Below are 15,726 nucleotides of genomic sequence, written 5' to 3' on the forward strand. Positions count from 1 at the left end.
TTTGAAAATTGTTATCCCTCCACTCTTCCACTGAACCTTGGTAATAACTGTTTAATCTCCACTAAACAATGTGACTCACACGGACCAGAGAAGGCATCAGGGCTTCTGAATGCCTTAGAAACTTCCTTTGCTTAAGCTCTTCAAACTCTAAGCTGTTAAGTGTAGGGATGACTGACAGCCGTTTAACCCCGCACTGTTGTGCTTTTCACCGTGACAGGGAAGAATTTCTCATAATAATTAGAGTGATTTAAGCAGTGTTTTACCTTTGGTTACTAACACATGGAAACCACCAAATTTAGAGGAGAGGGGGGATATTTCGGATCAGAAACCGCTTGGATTAGTTTGATGTGGCTACACAATATCTAGTTATCACTAACCTTTCTGTTTATGTCTTATAGAAATTTAGTAGTTTTTATAAATTCTTTAAAACTCAAAAGGAGGTAGTCGATTCAGAATTAGTGGCAATTTACAGAGAAACTGCTATGTGTCTGCCAGACACATTCACTTGGCAGATGTGTGGTGATGGGGAGCAAGAAAAAGCCTTTGTAACATAAATAAACCCCTAAAACAATATTATTAATCATTCTTAGTAATATACTCTTAGCAAAGAATCTTCTGTATATTACTACAGAAATGAACTTGTTTGTTATAAGGATAGAAATTTAATATCTAGAAATGTAGAAGGAGAGATGGCCCTTGCAGTATCTTGTGGAAAATTTCCTCGTTTGGCTTTCGCCAGAAGGAGTAGACGATTTGAGGTAATTATTTTTCAGTTTATTTTCTGTGCTGCTGACTGTAGAGGGAGCCATGTGCTTCGGACAGCAGTTGTCAGGACCGACACTGTAGTGAAAGGTGAGAACTTGTCCTGTGTTCTCACCTGAATATGGACCGAAGTCATGCCAGCTGGAGGTGGGCAGCATGGAGCGCCTGCTTGCAGAACCAAAACCCTTGGTCTGGATCTGCTTGGCAGAGTGCTTAGCTAGGACTTGAATTCCACAGCATGCAGCTTAGAGGAGATGGTAGGGACACACACAGATCCCCGATCATCCATCTCAGCCCCCCGATCATCCATCTCAGCCCAAGAAGGGGCTGAGTGATGCTCTTGGGTGTGTCTGACTGCACGCAGCACAGATGGCCACCCATGTGCCTTCCTGGGTGAGGTGGCTGCTACAGGGCCCCCGTAAACGAACAAATTTCACCTGGCCATTTGATTTTAGAGAATACTTGTTCTTGAAGGGACAATATAGAGCTGTTCTCTCTGGCAGTAATTATACACCAGACCAATTGCTTTTTAGAGGCCACTTCTGGTTGGGTCAGTAAAGCTATGTCGCCAATAGAGAGGAAGATTGTCCACCTATTTGCTAGGGCCTGAACTAACATCTGTGTCATTTTTTGTATGTGGGATGCTGCCTCAGCATGGCTTGACGACTGGTGCACCTAGGATCTGAACTGGCAAACCCTGGTCCGCCAAAGCAGAGTGTGCAAACCCAACCACTATGTCACTGGGCCAGCCCCAGAATGAAGTATTTTTGACCCAGCAAGTCTATGTCTAGGAATTTATCTTGAAGAAAGAATCAGAGTTGAGTGTGAAGATAAATACACAAGGATTCACATGGCAGTGTTGTTTACAACAGTGAAAAATGGAATCAAAATATGTGCCTAGCAATGGGGGCTTGGGATACCTAGAACAAAGAAGTTCTTTACAGTTTATTAAAAAATGATGGTGTAGTTACATATTCATAGGCATGAAAGGTGTTATAAAAGTAATAAAGTTTACAAAATTGTAGTTGATAAATGCACACACACACGCGCGCGCGTTTGGAAATACCAAAGTGTTAATAATGGTTCTCTGAGCAGCTTTCCACCTCTGTGTTTTCTAATTTGTCTGCAGTGAACATGCGTGACTTCTGTGATTCTTTTCTGCTAAAGGAAGAAGGAAGTACCAATGCACTTTCCTTAAGTATTTTAGTCAGTCTTGAACCCAGCCCAACCTGCTCTTACAGAAAAGCAGGTTTTGTTTCTAAAGCTAAGATGCTCCATGCAGGCCACCTAGAATAATTAAACTCCCCAAACCCTGGCTACTGGGTCCACAGGGTAAGCCCAGCTGAAAAAGTTGGGGTCTAGCTTTCACAAACCTTTTCTTAACCTGTATCCACATTTCATTGCTCTACATCAATCCAAATACACTTTTATTTTTTTAAACTGATAGGTCCTATTCTTAGAGGCCTCTTCTGGTATATTGAAAAAAAAAAAGAACATTTGCAAATCCCTGAACTCCTGTTGTTTTTAATCTTCCATACAATTCAGTTGAATATTTGTTGTGTGAAGTAAACATATAGAGTAAAAATAGAAAGTTTATTTATTTCCCATCTCCTGGTATTTATCATCTCCCTTGTGAGTAGCAAGTTTTCTTTTCCAAGCTGGTCCACTTTTTTCCCAGCTCATTTAATTTTGGTGGAGGCAGTGGGGTGCTGTTTATTTATTGAGAAGCTGCCCTGTGCAGAGCACTGGGGTGCATGCCGTGGAGACGAGGGAGGCAGCATAAATTTACCTCGGCCTTTTCCGACAACAAAGCATCTTTATATAGATCATTGCATTTAAGCTTTACTAGGGCCCTAAAGGCAAATGTTTTTTGTACAGGTGAGGAAACTGAGTCACAGAAATTTTGTGACTTGCCAAACATCACAGAGTCAGGATTCAAACCCCAGTCCCCTAAGGCAGCTCATGTACTCTTCCTAATGTGCCCTGGCTACCTTCCTACGGGAAGCATCTGGAGGTAACTCTCTCCTGGATCATCATCTTCTCCTTTGCCCCATCTGCTTTCTTCTCCAGCCTCCTCGTGTGGTTTGGCATGGATATGGCTGTTGCTGCAGGGTTGGCAACAACTTCCTTAGGTGGTGGCTTCTGCCCTGTGCCTATAGAACACTTCTCTGAAAGAGCTGGGGATGGCGTTGGGAGTTGGCGTTTGGGGGTGGAGGTGGGGGGCTGGAAATGGTTACAGTGTCATTTTTATTATCACTTTTGTCAAATACTTAGCTTGTTAATGGCACCAAGACAACCCCTTCCATGCCCTTACACTCCCTACAACCCCAGGACCCATGTGACATGGCTTGGGTTCTTCAGGAAGCAGCCTCTGACATGGAGCTGAGTGGGCAGGACATTTATTTGAGAGTGCCCTTAGGACTGACCCCCACAGATGGGAAAGGAAGGAAGCAGGATGAGGCAGTGGGAGAAGCTGAGTGGCGATGCAGGCCTGACAAGCCTTGCCCAAACCCATAGGGAGCTCTGGACTCATCAGAATTGTCTGCATAGCCCAAGAGGGCCAGTTTTTCTACCTCTACTGTCATCAGTTATTAAATGTGGGCCACATGGGAAGGGCATGATCTTGGGCAAGGCAACTTCCTGCAGCTGAAGCGGTTCCTGAAGGGGCCACAGCTGGAGGCTGTCTCCAGCACTCCCGACAGCGGGCAACAAGTCCTTCCTTGAAGGGAGATCTGCGTGGTGTGTCTCCATCCCTAGGGTGTTGGGGTAACACAGTGAAGACAGAGACAAGCCTGCTTTTCAGATTCTTTGGCAGTTTTAGTGACATCCTGAGGTTCACTATCATTACAAGAGAAGCTCAAGGAAAAATCTTCACAAAGATGTAGGTCAGCTAAGCCTCTCAGCAGAGTGGAACAGCTTTCACAAGGCCCTGCTGGTTCATGGCTCCTCCTGTAATAAGCCATGGGACCATCATCTGGAGAGGTGAAGAAATGAGATGACAGAGGTAATGTTCTCCCCAGATTTCAGCCTTTAGAAGAGGGTTTTGTCTGATGATTTCCTGACTTTTCAAAATCAGCATGTGAAAATCCTCGTTTGGATGTGGCACTCCTGGGGGGGATTAGAAAGAGCACTCATTCAGGAGTCAGGAAACCATGGTTCTAGTCCTGGCTTTGCCCCTCCCCTTATAGTTCTGACCTTGGGCAAGCCATGCTGCCTCTCTTGGCCTCAGTTTCCCTATCCATAAGATGAGGGAATTTGTCTTGAAGAGGACTACGGTCACCTGCAGCTCAGAATCATGATGATTCTCCATCGTCTAGGCCAGGAGTCGATAAACTACGGCTCACAGGCCAAATCTGGCTCACTACCACTTTTTGTAAGTAAAATTTTACTGGAACACAGCCATGCTCATTCATTTACCTACTGCCTATGGCTGTTTTCAGCTGCGACAGCAGAGTTGAATGCTTACAACAGAGATTGCTTCACCTCCAAAGTCTAAAATATTTAATACCTGGCTCTTTACAGAAAAAGTTTACCAACCCCTAGGCAAATCTTCGATCATGTGCCATTCTAAGGAGTAGGAGGAGAACTCTGGGCCATGAGGATGTGCCTTTGCAATAATTTGGCAAAGACGGGTGCCTATCAGGTAACTGTTCTTTCCTCAGTGTGCCATGGGAAATTGAGAGAAGAGGAGGGTTAAAGGAGATTAAGTGAGAAGCATTCTAAATGTACTGTGCACCAAGGACAGTGCCTGCAAGGCTTCCTGAGTAAGCAGTGTCTCAGGTGCTGCAGTGAAGGCTTGGTTGCCAGAATACCCACCCCTGCAGGCCCTGCGTCAGCTCTTTATTACCCAGATGGAAGGATGTTTAGCAGGGAGGGCAAAGGCAGGGTTTCATTTTACAGTCAAGGTCATTTGTCCAGCAACTGAAGTGAGTAAAGGGAAATTTTGGAAGAAATGAGAGAAGAATCTCTTTCTGCTGCTTAAATGTCAGAATCATCAAGCTGTCACTCCTTCAGGGAAAACAGGTCTGCTGGTAAGAGACAACAGAAGTAGGAGCGATCTTGACAATATTACTAGTATGAGCTGTGCTTTGCACTCTAAAGAAACACAGCTTCTAGTTGTTTAATGTCTCTTCATATCATTTTGCTTTCATCTCATTGTCAAAACATCTCCATGGGGTAGTATCAAGTGTTATAATCCTCATCATCCTATGCTTCATAGGTGGGGAAAGAGACTTCAGGAGGATTTTCCCTGATGTTGTGTAACACCTGTAGCATTGATTGTTGGTCCCTGCCATTTGCCTCTTCACATTTGCTCCCTTGGATTGCTCTTTATCTCTGTTAGGATAAGTATCGCCTTCCCAACCAAGTCTATGCCCCTGGCGGTCTGGGGCTATGTCTTATACCAGATCCTAGAATGTTTGAATTGGAAGAAGGCCCTCAGTCTAATGAAACTACTTAAATATAAATTGAAGAAACTGAGCCCCAGGTAGGTGACCTGAGGGCCATGTAGCTGATGAGAGTAGAACTAGAACAATAACTGTGGTCCCCTAACTTGAAGGCTGGTACTTGTTCCACAGACCCTTATTATACCTCTTTGTATTCCCGCACCTAGCAGAGTACCTTATGTTTGTGTACTCAATAGCACTTCTGGTGATTATCTAGGTACATATCCTGTATTCCCAATTGATTGAAAGCCCTTTATGGGTTAAGGACCACAGCTACTGTTTACATTACCTTTGATTTTAACTCCCACCTATTGAGCATCTGAAATATATGCCTTACCTTAAGAAATTAGAAAGAGATGAACAGATTAAACCCAAAGCAAGCAGAAGGGAGGAAATAATAAAGACTAGCCTGGAAATAAATGATATAAAAAGTAGAAAGACAAGAGAAGATATCAATGAGACCAAAAATTCGTTCTTTGGAAAGATTAACAAAACCGGTCAATCTTTAGCTATAGTGACCAAGAAAATAAGAAAGATCATAATGGTATGCTATGAACAACAGTATGCCAACAAATTAGATGAAATGGACAAATTCCTAGAAAGACACAAATTACCAAAACTGACTCAAGAAGAAAAAGAATATCTGAATAGGCCCATAACAAGTAGATCAAATTGGTAATTTTAAAACTTCCAACAAGGGAAAGCCCAGGCCCAGATTGGTGAGTTCACACTGATGAATTCTACTAAACATTCAAAGAAGAATTAATACTAGTCCTTCACAAACTCTTCAAAAAAATAGAATACAAGAGAACACTTTCAAACTTGTTCTATGAGGCCATTCTTTGATACTAAAGCCAGACAAAGACATCACAAGGAAAAATAACTATGGACCAATATCTATTATGAATATATATGCAAAAGTCATCAACAAAATACTAGTAAACCAAATCCAGCAACATTTAAAAAGAAGGATTATACACAAAGACCAAGTGTGATTTATCCCAGGAATGCAAGTGTGGCTTAATGTCAGAAAATCAATTAATGTAACATGCCATATTTATATAATAAAGGACAAAAGCTATATGATTATCTCAACAGATACAGAAAAAGCACTTGACAAAATCCAACACATTTTCTTGATAAAAACACTCAACAAACTAGGAATAGAAAGGAACTTCCTAAAGCTGGTGAAGGGTATCTGTGAAAATACCTACAGCAGCATTACTCATAATACTAGTTTTGTTTATCCACTCATCTGTTGTCATGCAAACAACTCGTGTTCATCAACAGATGAAAGAATAAACAAAATGTGATATATATACAAATATATACAATGAAATATTACTCATCCATAAAAAGGAAGTCCTGACACATGCTACAACATGGTAGAACCTTGAAAACTTTATGCTAAGTGAAATAAGCCAGACGCAAAAGGATACATATTGTATGATTCCACTTATATAAAGTACCTAGAATAGTGACCTTGACAGACACAGACAGTAGATTAGAGGCTACCAGGGGTTAAGTGGAGGAGAGAATGAGGAGTTATTGTTTAATGGGTATTGAGTTTCAATTTGTGGTGATGAAAAAATTTGGAAATAGATAGTAGTGATGGTTGCATATCATGAAAGTACTTAATACCATTGAATTATATACTCAAAAATGGATTAAGATATTAAAAAAAGAACATAATCTCTGTGGACAAGGAGTTTACTAACTGGTTAAAAACGTAGGGTAGGGGCCAGACCAGTGGTGTACTGGTTAAGTTTGAGAACTCTGCTTCAGTGGCCTGGGGTTCACCAGTTTGGATCCCGGGCACAGACCTACACATCACTCATCAAGCCATGTTGTGGTGGCATCCCACATACAAAATGGAGGAAGATTGGCACAGATGTTAGCTCAGGGCCAATCTTATTCACCAAAAAAAGGGGGGAGGAGTAGAGGGAGAAATTCATATCTATAGTGAAGAGTATTTGAAAGCAAAATGTGGCAAGTAGCATCTCAACTAACACAGCAGTCAACAGAGTAGCTATTCACTCTGGGGAGTTTAAGGTAGGGTGGCCAAACATCTAGGACTATGGAATCAAACAAGGCCTGGTTTCAAGTTCCAGCTATGTAACGTATCAGATGTATGAACTTGGGTAAGTTATGTAATGTCTTAAACCTCACTTTTCTCACTGAAAAATTCAGCTACTTTGTAGGAATCTTATATGAGATGATACAGGGAAGATGCTTAGCACAGGGCCTGACACTTTCTCCTAAAAAAGGTTTAGCCATTATTGTTGTTGTTGTTAATGATGAATTGGAATTAATTTTTGTATAGAAATGATCTAAGTACTGAAATACAAGTCACATGCCTGAGACAGGAAGATGAAGGAACCCAGGATGGAAAGCTGGGATGAACAGTTGAAGGATGGGATCAAGGAAAGGACAGAACAGCAGCAGAAAGCAGACCATGACAGTGACCAAGGAAGACAGGATTAGAATTTGAGGGAGACAGACCCCAGGCTGAATGACACAAGAGGGAAGGGGGGCAGTTGGTTTAAACGGAAACTCAACAGAATCACCAAGTCACAGCATCTGTTTGGAGTTCTGTTTTCGTAGTGCAAAAGGTGCTACTCGTTCTGGTGGAAGGCATTGTAGGGGAGGAAGACATTTCCTCTTCTCAAATGTGGGTTCGTCTGGCCGGAGAACGAATTAAATTCACATGAGACAGAATAGCAAGAGAAAATTAAACAAAGCTTTATGAGGAACCATGGCCCGGGGCCTTTCTTCCTGAAGGAAGAAAGGGCACCGAAGAAGTGGGGTGCACAGAGTGGTTATATACCCCCAAACAGGGTGTTTCACATGTGATTGAAATGTCCCTCCCACAATAGTCACAAGATTGCCCTGTCGGCACAGCACTTGATGGACACAGCAGGTAGTGGTCGGCTGTCTCTGAGGGCGTGGCCGGAGGCAAGTCGATTGTCTGGAGCTGGGCGGTCACAGGTGAGCGCAGCAATCAGTTCCTAGCCTAAAGAAAGATGCTTAATCCTTAAAGAAATGCCAAAGTTGGAAGGGGGAGGAAAGTCAGTTACAGGAGGTTACCAGACTAGCACAATAAAATGCAGATTTAAGTCCTTGCCTTTGGTATTGATTAAGAGTTTCTAGAGAGAAGGTCGTCTCCTTTCTTCTTCCTGGTACAGAGAGGGAGGCACCTTTTACAGATAGAGATTTACCTTACAAATGTAAAGGTGTCCTAACAAAGGGCAAGTTCCATTCCTCAGAGCCTCCTTCCCTGTCTCACTTTATCAAAAGCAATCAGCCTCAAATAATCCTGATGCCAAAGAGACATACCTTGGGGTGGCCAATTTCAGGTCCCTACAGCATGATGGGGATGGGGAAAAGGAAGCAAACGCCCAAGTTGTTCCATCTTATATTTTCTGTCACCACTTTCTTTTCAAAGTACCTGGACCCACAGTTTTGATGCTGACCTGTGATCTGAGCTGTGAGCACAGGCGAGTTCTCTGCTCAGGCAGCATGGCAATAGTCACTCTCCCTGTATTTTAATGGGGTCAGAGTCCCCTTCCAAGGAACACATGGCCCACCCAGTGAGTGGGTAGAAGGAGGCAGGACATGGCTGCCATTCGACCCCCTTACTCCCCTCTGACTTGAGGCTGCAGTCAATTAAGACCTGCTGAGTCCCAGCCTCACGACATGCACCACAGGGCTTCTCACAGAGGTACCTGGAGTCAAGTATCTTCAGAAATTACCACAGGTGGAATGGAGTGGTCAGAGTTTTCTCTAAAATCTACCACTTGCACGTGCACATATCCACTTTAAAAAACTCACCATAGGTGTAGGCTGTGTTTGATGACTGGTTGGTAGACGTTCCTCAGTCTTAGAAACCAGAAGAGTGCCGTCTAAGCGATGCTTCATGTCAATACCCCCCGTCCTTTAGGAAAATGATGGAGGGGAAGTCAAAGCGAAGGCCAATCAAAGGTAGATCAGAGATGGGCAGACTTACTCAGTGGACGGGGCGGGTCCCCACCTGTGGCTAGAAGATCCTTGGGATGGAGACGGTAGAGAGGTCTCATAAGAAATCTGTGCAACTATAAATGCACCTAACATCATGTGTGTATTGAAATTAATAAAGAGAAAATTAATTTTAAAAATCAACATAGTGATTGAGGATTCATCTATTTCTTAAAATATCTGAGAAAGCAGAGCTCTGGAACGAGAGCTTCACGGGCATAAAACCAGTGCCGCTGCATAGGCCCCAGGCTCGGGAGGGGACCTGCACTTGGGGTTTAATGAAATTCCTGATAATATTATCTTTGCGTTTGTGTTTTGTGAGTGAGGTCTGCTGGGACAGTGGGACATATGCCAGGGCCTTGAAGCCTCACTCATGGGCTGCTTCGCCTTCGGCCGCCTCCCTGGGAAGGGCCCCCACCACGCACTCCCTGAGCCAACTCCTGAAAGCACTGCCACCCTTCACTGCCAGTGGGGGCCTGCGCATGGCTGGGAGAGGGTCAGGGTGTGGGGCCCTTGGCCCCATGAGAATTTTCCCTCTCCTTGAGAGTGTCTATCCCAGTTCCTGAGGGGGAATGACATTAAATGCCCACTAAAAAACACTATGACCGATCCAGAGAGAGATGTACAAGAGAGAACCAGCTTGTCTCTTGCTTTTTGAACAAGGGGCCTTGTATTGTCATTTAACTCTGGGCCCCACGAATTGTGTAGTCGGCCTATCTAGAGTCTTGCTACTCAAAATTTGGTCCCAGGACCGGCAGCATTCGTATCACCTGGGAGCTTATTAGAAATGCAGAATCCCAGGCCCAACCCACACCTACTAAGTCAGAATCTGTGTATTAACAAGATTCATGGGTGATTCGTATCACATTCCAGTTTGAGACGCAGTGGTCTAAAACATGCTCTGGGATTAAATTACCTATTAGTTGAAGTCTATGATTCTAGTCCAATTGTTTTTATCATGATTGCTAAATATGTTGCCCTTTTCTTTGACACAGAGCATCTGCTATTCATGTTGGAAAGTGGGATGGAGAGGAAAAAGGCTGGCCAATAAGAAACACTGAAAAAGGAGTTGCTCTGAGCACCAAGCTTTGCCAGCCAACCCTGTTGCTTGAAATTCTCCTTGCCCTGTTCTCTACTCTGGGCTTAATTAAGGCTTAGCATCTTTCCCAGCAATGCTGAGAGCCTTACTGAGGAGAACAGTGGCCAGATTAAAATAAACTGCAGCTCTCCTGGAAATTGCTTTGACCTCTATTTGCATAAGCCTTCAGGACTCCCCAGCTCTCTCTGGAAGAGATGGGAAAGCAGCAGCTTCCTTTCCTTCTTGGCAGAATGGATTTTTGAGCTCACATGTGGGTTATTTGGCATGGTGTGGTTTTAGTAACTTTTCAGGTTCTAGGAAAGACAATTATGAAAAGCAACCAGCTGGACATGAAATGGACCCCATGCCTCCCTCCTCAATGCCCCTCACCAAAGCCTTCCCTGGGGAGAAGCAGCTGTCCTGGCCAGGGCTGGTAGGATGGGGGGAGCTGAAATGAAGCTGGCTGTCTGATGTCAGGAAGGCTAAAGCAGGTTTTCCCTCAAGGTGTGGAAGGGGTAATCTCCAGGAGAAAGGGGAGCGGTCATCTCTAGAACTTGTGTCTTAATGTGGGGACATAACTGATGATGTACGAGGAAAGGCAGGTGGTTTATTTAACTAATTGCAATGTGCCCGCTACAAAGTTCAACCTGTTGATCCAGGTAATTCTGCCTCTAGGCATGTAGCCTGAGGAAAGATCAGAGATTCTGACAGTAAGGCAGGAGAATGTTCATCTCAATGATCTCCATAAGAGCAGGAAGTTCAACCTGGAATGCATGCTCCCAAGGGGGTGTACAAAGGAAGGACATGTTGAGAAATAATAGAATTTGCATTTAATTTTTTAAATTTAAAAATATAAGAAAAAAACTTGACTAATATGTAAAGTAGGGATTGGCCCTCATTTTCTCCTATGGTCCCTAAATCAGACAGTCACGTGTTATATGAGATCTGTTGGGAAAAGAGTGAGAATTTCACAATGGGGATCTGTCCTCTAACATACCAACTGCATGGATATAATTTACAAATGAATATTAGAGCGTTCAAGGTCTTTTCCTGATGGGGTGAGGGGCTCGTTGTGGGACATCTAAGGAGTGCACAGGAAGGACTCTGCCCCCAGCTCCGGTGCCCGTATGCAAATCCAGCTCTCCACTGCCCTGGCCTGCCCTCAGGGACCAGCTTCAGCTTCTAAATGAGAAGCAGTGCTGTTTCAGTTGGTGGACTATTTCTTTCCCTTCAGTTCCAACACGTTCTGTAAGAGCCTCCAGGGTGCCTTGGTGAAATCGGTGGCTCTCTCAGCAGCTTTCACAGCACTGCAGCTTTCTGAACCCGGCTTTAGCCTTCTGCTCCATTCTGCTGAAGTTCAAGGCTGCAGGTGACCCCCGGTCAGCATCTCACTTTCTGTTGCAAAAAAGCTAACGCTCAGGTGTGGGATGGACATAAAGGGAAAACTAAGCTTATTAACAAAAATTCCTCGGTCATCAATCACAGATCCACATCTGCTGAGAGAGACTGGCCAAAGGCTTCCCAAGAACCTTAGCTTTTCTATAGCCCCATTTCCCCCTGTGTTTTCTAGTATACAAAGCCCATCTTTGACATAATGGCATTCTGTTTAAACAATCCTTTTCCAGAGAGGCTTAATTCCCGAATTCTTTGTGCATATTAAAACTGTAAATAATCTTGTCATTTGGAATAAATCTCCCTAATGTGCATGTCATAATTGAATTCATCTCTAATTAATGTAGCATTACCTTGTGGCAAAGGTGGATTATGTTCTGTTTTCTGATTGCCCTTGAATGTTGCCCCAGTGTTGCTGGAGTGCTGATGAAGTCAATAAGCCCTGTGCATTGATTTTCAGACACAAGGACCATCACCAGCACAGCTCCAGACATGTCCCCAGGACCAACAATTTTCAACAGTGCGATGGCCAGGACCAAGATGAAACGCATGAGGGAGTAAGTAGCATGTTGACTGACCCCTAGAACGTATTGACAGAGCGTGTGATCCTGTCACGTGATGCTGTTCTACTTGGTGTCCACAAAAAGAGCACCTGTGCTTTCTGAGAAGCAACCGTGAATGGAATGTGCCCAAGCTCTGTTGAAAAGGCCTGAATCTGCGTCGAGGGCACTTGCTATGGTTTGAGTGTGTCTCCCCCAAATTCATATGTTGAAATCCTAACCTCCAAAGGTAATGGTATTAGTGGTGGGACCTTTGGGAGGTGCTTGAATCATGAGCGTGGAGCCCTCATGAATGGCATTAGTGCCCTTATAGAAGAGGCTGCAGAGAGCGCCTTAGCCCCTCCTGCTGTGGAAGGACACAGCAAGAAGGCAGCAACTATGAATCAGGAAGAGGGCCCTCACCAGAACGTGACCGTGCTGGCACCTTGATCTTGGACTTCCTGGTCTCCAGAGCTGTGGGAAATACATTTCTGTTCTCTATAAATTACCCGATCTGTGGTATTTCGTTATATCATCCCCAAACAACAACACCTGTTACAGACTTCTTGGCAAAGAAGAGACACCCAGACTCACAGCATGACTCCTCCTGTACAACTCATGTCTCTAGATCAGGAATTGGCAAATTCTCTCTCTAAAGGGTAGATAGTAACTATTTTTGGCTCTGTGGGCCATACGGTTTCTGTCACCATTATTCAACTCTCTGTTGTAACACAAAAGCAGCCATGGACGATATGTAAATAAATGAGCATGGCTGTGCTTCAAGAAAACACTATTTTCAGACTAAAATTTTTTTTTTAAAGATTTTATTTTTCCTTCGTCTCCCCAAAGCCCCCCGGTACATAGCTGTATATTTTTAGTCGTGGGTCTTTCTAGTTGTGGCATGTGAGATGCCGCCTCAGCATGGCCTGATAAGCGGTGCCATGTCTGCGCCCAGGATCCGAACTGGCGAAACCCTGGACTGCCGAAGCGGAGTGTACAAACTTAACCACTTGGCCATGGGGCCGGCCCCTAAAATTTGAATTTCATATGACTTTCAGGTCTCACAAAATATTATTCTTCTTTTGACTTTTTTCAACTATTTGAAAATGTAGAAGCAATTCTTAGCTCACAAGATGTACGAAAACATGTGGCAGGCCAGATATGGCCTGTGGGCTGTATAGTTTGTAAACCTCTCCTACAGACGTTTCAACTCAGAAGCTTCTCTCTAAAGTTTCTTCTTCTATTGGTGCTGGTTGAATAGTTAGGGAAGCTTAGCAAAAATTATTTTTCGGTCGATTTGCATTTATATTGTTCTTGCCACACAGCACATCATCATCCAGGCTACTGTTTGAAAGCAAAGGAGGAAAAACGTGCTGAAATGATTTCCAGACCAAAAGCTGGTAATGTGTTTAGATGCTTATTGTTTTCAAATCCTGCCTATACCGGAGTGGTCACTTAGTAACATAGCTACCATGGCAACAAGAGTTCCCAGGAACGGAAAGTGTGGAAGTTTGTGCTGAACTTTCCTGTCTCGGTCTACTTCCACTTCTCCTTGGGAGGAGGAGATTATGGCGAAGGCTTTGCTTATCTCTCAGTTGATAATCTTCAAAGGAAAGGGACTGACTTATTTCACTGTTAAAATCCAGCAATATGGTATTATAAGAGTTTTTATCTAAGACTTCATTACATTTGCAAAGTATACAACATCCCACTTCCTTGCGTATTATGAAATATTTTAAATAATTAAAATGAAAGTAGTTTTGCCAAAATAAATGACCAAGATGCATTCTAGTGATTTTATTCCTGGTATGTTGTTTTCTTCCTTACTGTTTGACTGAATTTGACCAAGTATTTTCTGGCTCATGTTTTAATGTGGATCAATGCAGTTTGGGCTACTCCTCCGTGGATGATATTGCCCCTGTGGCAGAATAACCTGCCATCCCCTTCTATTCCATTTCTCAAGGCCCTTTACCATTCCAGAAAAGAAACAGGACATTGAGGCTGCAGGGCGGTGTATCTTTTGAAGATATTCTGTTTCCTCAGTTCTAAGGCTTAGAGTATAGCCAGAAGAGAGGGAATCTTGCCATTCTTTCACTGCACAGGAATATACTCTTGCTTAGCAAGCAGACAGAAGCTGTTGGGATGCAAAGATGAGTAATGAATGACTTTTGTCCCCAGGGAGATAGCAGAGAAAGCACCAAACTTCAAAGCAAAAAGCTAAATGACAGCACAGTGACTGTGTAATATGAACTGATGGTTAAGAAAAGTCCCCAGGTGGGGCCATGGCCATGTTCTAAGCAGAGCAGATGGTGAGAGCTTCAAGGCCAGAAAGGGGACATCAAGGAGGCCTTTGAGAGAAGTGGGAACTTGGCCTTGGCCTTAGTAGAGAGGTAGGATTTGGAGAGGTGAAGAGAAGCGAGAGGAAGCTGGAGGCAGCAGATTTGGAGTCTGATTTATGTTTTTCTAATCTTAGTCAAGTCATTTTCTAAGCTTCAGTTTATTCATCTGCAAAAGAGTAATGATGTTATTGCCACAGCTGGGTCCCCAGGAAGCTGACTTGGAGATGGGACAACTGTGCAGAGGGTCTGTGAGGAGTGTTCTTGAGGCCAACACCTGGGAGAAGGAGGAGGAAGGAAGCAGCTGGGCACAGGCACACGTCAAGCTGAAAGGCGGTCTCAAGGAAGCCTCCATGGACTCTACAGAGAGCTCTGAGGCTGGGACGGCCCTGCAGAGCTGTCCTGAGTTGAGGCGAGAGCGCTAAGCCTATAAAACCCCAGGTCAATCAAGCACTGGATGTTGGCCGCCCCAGGAAGGGACTGTGACTGAGCAAGGTGTTCTCTGGCCAAATCCCCAAAGGGGCTGGCCGCTGAGGGTGGTCCGCCAATGGCACCCCCAGCAGCTGAGGAATACTTGCTGGCCTGCTGTGATGAGCAAGTGACATAACGCATGTAAAACTGATACTTACAAGAGGCATTCCCAAAGAAAAATCAAGTAGATTTGGTACTCATCGCGGAGGAGTAAAGAAGATAGCTTTTTATTCAAAAGGCTGTAGGGATGGGAACACAAGGCGTCTGAAAAATGTCAAGCCTATAGAAAAGTTGTAAGAATAGCACAATGAACACCTGTACCTATGTATGCTTTACCTAGATTTACCGATTGTTAACATTTTGCCACGTTTGCATAATTGCTCTCATATATCTATACAATATATGTATTTGTAAATTATTATAATTTTTATTATTCCTGTGTCATTTGAGGATAAATTTTATTCATCATGGTTCTTCGCTCCTAAATATTTAAGTGTGTAGCTCCCAAGAACGAAGACATTCTCTGTATAACCACAGTGAATGATTAAATTAAGAAATTGCATGTTGATACATACTATTTAATATACTAACTCATATTCAAATTTCATTGATTACTCCAGTAATATCCTTTACAGCAATTGTTTTTTCTGATCCAGGATACAAACCAGGATTGCACATTGCATTTTGTT

General features: G+C 43.6%; 1 protein-coding gene across 15 annotated transcripts in view; it reads left to right on the top strand.

Moving 5' to 3' along the window:
* The window catches only part of NEK11 (NIMA related kinase 11), a 245,575-nt gene that overhangs the window by 187,719 nt on the left and 42,130 nt on the right, over positions 1–15,726 (top strand). For 12 of the 15 annotated variants that reach the window (XM_046678237.1, XM_046678221.1, XM_046678245.1 and 9 more), the window contains one exon: positions 12,152–12,248. The exons of 1 other annotated variant lie outside the window; for it this stretch is intronic. In XM_046678237.1, the coding sequence (XP_046534193.1) occupies positions 12,152–12,235 (84 nt within the window). In that variant the 3' untranslated portion in view covers positions 12,236–12,248. Of the gene's footprint in view, positions 1–1,415; positions 1,708–12,151; positions 12,249–13,555; positions 13,765–15,726 lie in introns of those variants that run through there. 2 more of the 15 variants (XM_046678215.1, XM_046678230.1) reach the window with 2 other exon arrangements.

Source organism: Equus quagga, chromosome 1 (genome assembly GCF_021613505.1).
Source record: "Equus quagga isolate Etosha38 chromosome 1, UCLA_HA_Equagga_1.0, whole genome shotgun sequence".
In the NCBI taxonomy this organism is placed as follows: domain Eukaryota; kingdom Metazoa; phylum Chordata; class Mammalia; order Perissodactyla; family Equidae; genus Equus; species Equus quagga.